Source organism: Solanum stenotomum, chromosome 1 (assembly GCF_019186545.1).
Source record: "Solanum stenotomum isolate F172 chromosome 1, ASM1918654v1, whole genome shotgun sequence".
NCBI lineage: Eukaryota > Viridiplantae > Streptophyta > Magnoliopsida > Solanales > Solanaceae > Solanum > Solanum stenotomum.
In genome coordinates, this window is record NC_064282.1 from 93837429 (window position 1) to 93844203 (window position 6775).

Sequence of the window (6775 nt, forward strand, 5' to 3'; positions counted from 1 at the left end):
TAATTATCCAATTTAATAACAAGCAATTTAGAACTTCACTTTTATTTATTGAACACAACTTCAAACAGCACAATGATTACACCAAGATGTAATCTAAGGAATTATAAACTCTTATCCCTTACTCCCAAGACAAAAACTCCACGTTTAAGTCTTCTAAACTCTCCAAGTTGCACCAACTTGTTAGACTATTCCTACACTCAAAACTCGATTGTAATTAAACCAATTAACTACAATATCAAACAACTCTCACAACCTCATAGCACTCCCAAGTAAATACTAAACTCTTTCAATACTTGATAATGTTTTGATTATCTCAGAGATTAACTCAGTTGATTTCACCGAGTTGATGTAACACCTCGCAACTCTATTCTTAGAATGTAAATCGGTTATCAAAAGTGTATCAACTTGGGTCCGGTGGTATACTACTTGTTCATATATGTTAAGGTCTATTCTTAAGTATAAAAAATGCTTTCGATGTGAGTTAAGGTCATAATTAATTAACTTTTAGCACAAAGTCGAGTTGAGAGGTTCCCCAACGATTCATTCAAGGATCAATGAAATTTTAATAAGGAAAACTATATAACTAGTAAAATTTTAATAATAGTTCAAATTATTCCCTAGAAATATCATTACCCTATAAAACAAAGATAAAATCTACATTCATTTTACTATTCTACGACTCTACTCATGAAATTACACTGATTATCAGGGGCGGACCCACGTTGGTTCCAGGGGGTTCACCCGAACCCCCTCGGCAAAATATTACACTGTATATATAAGGTAATTTTTCTGTATTTTTGTAGATATATATATTTTGAACCCCCTCAATGACAAAGAGAAATTGATGGCTCAGTGGCAAGTCCCCTGGAAATTAACTATCACGTCCCCAGTTCGATTCCCTGTGACAGCGTTTTATTTTTTTTCTTTTTTAGTTCCAATTATTTTTTATTTTTTTTAATTTTCAGTTATGTTTTTCAAGTTCTTTTATAGTTTTTTTTTAAAAAAATTTAAAAACGTGCTAAAAGTGTGCTTTTAAACCCAAAAGAATTCAAGGATCTCATTTCTAAAGGCTTATTAACACGTTTATACTTTTATTTTTCGAACCCCCTGAACGAAAATTCTGGGTCCGCCACTGCTGATTATATAGTTGTTTATCAAAACTACATACAAACACACCGTTTCTATATTTGGAGGTATTTTAAAAACCATATAGGATTAATAAGGAATACTATATAAGTAGTAAAATTTTAAAAAATAGTTCAAATTATTCCCTCCATTTGGAAATATCATCAATTCATTTCCCTTTTAACTTCTCTTCTCTTCCAATAAAATCAGCTCTCTCTACACTCCCATCAAATCCACAAATCTTCATTCTTCCTTCGAAATCCAGAATTCATTTTCGATTTTGCGTTATACCCATTTCAAATCTTGATTTTTCCTTCGAAACCCAGAATTAATTTTCGTTTTTCTGTATACCCATCTCTGAATCTTGGTGAATTTTCAATCATGGATGTTAATGGAGTAGATCCGAATCGATACCCGATTCTGATTCGAGAAGTATGGGCTGATAATCTCAAAAAAACATTCGAAGAAATTTCTGATTCAATTGATAAATTCCCCTATATTTCGATGGATACAGAGTATCCCGGCAGAATCTACAATTCCCCGGTACCCTTTTCGCAGCAGTCTCCGGCAGAGAAGTATAATGTGTTGAAATTGAATGTTGATGAATTGAAACTTATTCAAGTTGGGATTACCCTTTCTGATGCTAATGGGAACTTGCCGGAATTGGTAATTAAAGGGGAACGGTTTCGTGTTGTATGGCAGTTCAACTTTTCCGATTTCAATCGGATGTATGATCCCTACGTAGAGGCCTCAATCCAGCTCCTTGTAGACAGTGGGATTGACTTACAAAGGAATCTAGATTTTGGGATTAGATCAATTGATTTCGGTGAGTTGTTGATGTCGTCGGGGCTTGTATGCAATGATTCAGTGAGTTGGGTAACGTTTCAAGGCGAATTTGATATTGCATTCTTGTTGAAGATTCTCAGGGGCCGGAATCTTCCAGATAGTTTAGATGAGTTTTTCGAATTTGTTAAGATGTTTTTTGGAGATAAATTATATGATGTGAAGCGTTTGACGATATATATTCCTAATCTTCACGGTGGTTTAGCCTGGGTGGCGGAAAATCTCGGTTTGGCCAGGGAGGCTGGGAGGCAACATCAGGCTGGTTCAGATAGTTTGTTGACGTGTCACATCTTTTATAGTATGAGAAATGGTTTTGAAGATGGTGTGCCAGATGCCGGCGTTTTGCATGGATTAACTTGAAGTGTAATTAATTATCAATTTGATTAAAAGTGTATTGATTTGGTAAACTTTCTCTGTTTCAATCTTGTGATCTCATATGTGTAAGATCACGAGATTGAAAATACATTTCACATAGTAATAATAATGTCTACCGGATTAATGATCCATGTACAGTTGTACGCGTTTTCTATCTAGTGCTAACCGATTTAATAAGTTAACAATGTCTCTCATTGAATAGGGAAAGATAGACGTTTCTTTGTTGCACTTGTTTTATCTCTTTCTGGAGTCATCGGTATCTGTCTTGGAGTGCTCTGTGACCGTTCTCGCGCCCTAGCTGATGCTGTAGCTGCCATGTAACTTGGCTGATCAACTGCTGTAGGTGAAGAGTTAACATTCACTCTATGGGAGAGAAGAGCCATTCGGTGATGGTTGTTCTCTTCCCTTCTGTAGCGAGGACTAGCAGAGTGAACTTGGATATTTTTCATCTTTAACGGTGGTGTCATGGGCAAGGCGTTGATATTCGCTCTATGGGAGAGAGGAGAAGGGACTACATACGATGAATAGAGCTTTTGTTGATGGTCGTGATAGTATTGATGGTGTAATCTTCGAAACTCAGTGTCCGAGTCAGAGTAAGAACAAGCTGTGTCAATTTCAATGTTCTTTATGCGATCTCTTGGTTGATCGCATGAAGCTCTACTAGTATTTTTGCGATTCTTTTCATCTATTAGGTCAAAAACTCTCAAATCCTCGTCAAGTTCTGTATTGCTACTTGAATCTTCATCCTTATTCGAGGTCCACATCTGTAATACAAAAATTTGAAGCTATTAGACGACGTACTTGAGGTTCTCTACTAACTAAAGAGGTGAAAGCTCAGGTGAATGACTTCTAAAAAAAGTATTCGAGGAAATATGAGAAGTTGACTAAGTAGAGAAAAGAGTCGAATATATATATATATATATATACCTTTCGAGAGAATGCATGAGCAAGAGTGTTTTCGCGCTTTTTAGCAGCTACCTTTGCTTTGTGTAACAAAGCTTCAATTTTTTCTAGTGCATGTAAATGATCATAACCATCGTTATCCGGAATACTAGCTTGATTTATAGACTACATAAACATGAAAAATAACGTATAAGTATATTTTCTGTATCGTTCCAATCTTATCGGAGGTTCCCAAAGGCTTTAATATAAATAAGACACTCACATTGGACTCCTTATCATTGATATGAAGCTCTAAAATGCTTTTTGGCTCTTTGAACATTGAACCACAATTAATTCCTTCACAAGATAACCTTCTACGTTGATCACACACCTGAACATTTTTAGTTTAAGAGTTCTGAACTAGAGTTTTATCGTTTATTGAGTTCTGAATAAACTATTTGTACATATTAAAAAAAAAATTAAATACAAATATAAGATTTGAGTCAAAATTACCTGAGTTTGCACGCGAACAAGAGATTGCATGCATTGGAGGGTAATTTGCGCTCGTTTTCGAACATTATGGCCTCTTATTAAAGCTTGCAACTTTACGACACCCTTGAGCGCTCCAAGTGCTTTTCTTGCCTAAAATATACACACACAAAAAATCATTGAAAATGAGTGTAGGATTAAACAAAAGTATCAACATATATGTAGGGAAAAAAAGAAGAAATGAAAAAAAAAAATTGTGTTTCCTCTTCTTTTCTTTTTTAATCGACCGTTCTTAAATCATGAAATGACGCCTTAAAAGTATTTACGTAATCTATACCTGTATGATTCATATAATAAAAGAGGTGATATGACATCTCTAATAAGTGACTATCACGAATTCACGATATCTTTATCTAGAAAAGAAATGAGTAAATCTTTTTCCAATATGATATACTCTCTTTCTAGTTATGTCACCTATTATTATTGAATGTAAGTTAGATACACAAATAAATAATTTGATCGAAGCACGGATTAATTAATTAGTAATCTAAAAATAGTAATTAATCTATTACTATAGATTAAAATGCATCAATCATATTAAAACTATACACTAACAATCATGGAATATAACTTACTTATTAAAAATCATACATGAATTAAGTTGACCGATTATATATGTTACATTATTAACATAATTTAACATGCGATCAAAACAAAATATTATAATCGACATCATTATATTGCGAAAAATAAATTTTTTCACCATCGATATAAAATATAGAGACAATTATAAAGGTATATTTATACATACCAAGTACCCTCTGAATGTTGTCTGAATGACAAGGATGGCACATTGTTGTTTAACTAAAATAGGAGGTTGTGTGAGCTGAGTGATGTCTATAGTTGCTTGTGTTTTAGCAATTGCTACATCAGTGGCTATTGTAGAAGTTGTAGCGGCTGAGAAATTTAGAATATGAAATTTATGAGTAGATAAATAGAAAAATATAGAAAGAAAAATAATAATTGAATTAAAGAATGTGATTATTTTATAAGATCTGCGATTGTTTACATTGAAATATTTATAAGTTTTTTTTTTTGTAAATCTTTTAATTTTCCTTCTTTTTTAATTTATATGGCGCTTTTGTTTCAAGAGATTTAGCTCTCGTTTGGTCATAGATTTTGAAGTTGAAATTTGAAAATTAGAGTTTTTGAGTTTGTGATTTTTGAAAGTTGATTTTGTGTTTGGACATGAATTTTACTTAGAAATTTTTTTTAGAAGTTTTCTGATTGTAAGTCTCAAAAGACTCAAAACTGACTCACTAGTCTGAGCCGATTTTTGAGAACTTGATAATATTTTAAAACTAGATTTTCAGAATCTGATCAAATTTTATAGTTGAAGATAAATTTTCAGAATTTACTCCCAAAACTCTATGGTCAAAAGTTAGCTTAGTTTGACTAGTCATGAAAGCTAAGTTGAATTAGATTAAATCAATATTTCAAAATCAAAATTTATATACTCAAAAGCTATAAATATGAAAGTACTATTAGTTACTCCTGATTTGTTTCATTTTACTTGGCGTATATCAAAAATAAATATTTCATTTTAATTTACTTGTCCATTTTATCAAATCAAGAGAGTTCTTTTTTTTCTCATACTATCCTTAGTATTAAATAACTACGTAAAATAGTATACTAGTTAAATTTAGAGTTCAAGAAAATCATTAATGAAGTTAGTTTAGTAAAATACATCTCTAATTAGTCAATATGGTTCGAAGAAAGTACATTGTTTTCTCATATCAATATATAGAATAAAAAACTGTGTTAGTCAAAGTTTATAAATAATTTGGATCTCGAAAAATGAAAAGAATCACGTAAATTGAGACAAATAAAATACAAATACAGAATATGAACAACCTGATAAGCTAGATCCGCCCCTAGTCATAGCTACTCCAATTGCTCCTTTTTGCTTCAAATCAGCATTTTTTGGCAAAAAATTTGTAGCCAAATTTCCTTTGCTTGTTGTAGCTGCATTTTCTTGATCTTGATTGTGATGAATTAATGTTGTTTCGTGAACAGTAGGTTTTCGGAAGATCCATCGTCGTTTCCCCCTCTTCTACAAATAAAAAAAAATTTGAAATTAGCTATGAACTTCGTTACTAGTCTATGGCTAGATTGTTATTCAAGAATAGAATTTATCTGTCGTTAATTTCTATATTTCTAGTAGTGAACTAATCAACAAAATAACTCTAGATCTTCCCTCTATGTCTCGTAATGTTACTATCAAGAATTAGCAATGGACAACTTTTGTCTAAACGAAAAATAATATTGTGATCACATTTAATTTTTTGCTCTCCTGATGACTTGAACCTAGAATTTTAGAGTTGGAGGTGGAGGATATACATAATACTTTACATCTGAACAACCCCTCTTATCTGCTAATTCTATTTAGCGATGAATTAGTTGCAAAAAAGATCATTGCTAGTGTAAATTAATTAACATGTTTATAATTAAGTAGTTTACCTTTTCTTCTTCTTCTTGGTCATGAGCTTCTTCTCTTCTTCTAATACTTTTGATAACATTCTCTTTGATAGGTGATCTAAAAGCCTTCTTCATTAACCCTAACCAAGAAGGCCCTCCAATTATACTCTTCCCTATGAAACATTTTGTTAGCAAACTTTCATCTTGTGTTACTAAACTTAGTTGATGATCATTTGTTGTTGTTGTTGTCCCTTGGCCTTGTGCGTGCTTGTTATATGAGGGGATATGTTTCGTCTTCATAATTTTGTTACAAAATGAAAGCTTATTAAAAACATAAAATACTTTGATGTATATAGATATAAGTAAAGGTTAAAATACTTTCTCAAAAGATTGATTGCTTCGTTCTGAGGATAACATGTAGACGGCCAGATACAGTCTTAAATACATATACACGGGAGAGAAGCGAGCGACAGAGGGAGAGAGAGGGGAAAGAGGCGAGCGAGATAGGAGGAAACGAGCAAGAGAGTTATAAGTGTATCTCAGACACATGTGAATCACTCTAGATACATGTATATGGAATAGT

The 6775-nt window shown here is 32.5% G+C and overlaps 2 protein-coding genes across 3 annotated transcripts; one reads left to right on the forward strand and one right to left on the reverse strand.

The window, feature by feature from the left end:
- The first annotated feature begins 1506 nt into the window (after positions 1–1506).
- Positions 1507–2328, forward strand: LOC125871170 (probable CCR4-associated factor 1 homolog 9). The gene has a single exon (XM_049551768.1). The coding sequence runs from the start codon at positions 1507–1509 to the stop codon at positions 2326–2328; it is 822 nt and encodes a 273-aa protein (XP_049407725.1).
- A 35-nt stretch (positions 2329–2363) lies between these two features.
- On the reverse strand, positions 2364–6517 carry LOC125871043 (protein IQ-DOMAIN 18-like). Of its 2 annotated transcripts, none has more exons than XM_049551638.1 (7): positions 6235–6517; positions 5629–5824; positions 4526–4671; positions 3739–3867; positions 3509–3616; positions 3271–3411; positions 2364–3107 (listed from the first exon to the last, which is right to left on the reverse strand). In XM_049551638.1, the coding sequence occupies exons 1-7, from the start codon at positions 6490–6492 to the stop codon at positions 2535–2537; spliced, it is 1551 nt and encodes a 516-aa protein (XP_049407595.1). In that variant the 5' UTR covers positions 6493–6517; the 3' UTR covers positions 2364–2534. The 2 variants fall into 2 exon arrangements, with proteins under 2 accessions (XP_049407595.1, XP_049407589.1); XM_049551632.1 differs by having other exon boundaries at positions 5629–5827.
- Between the last annotated feature and the right edge of the window lie 258 nt (positions 6518–6775).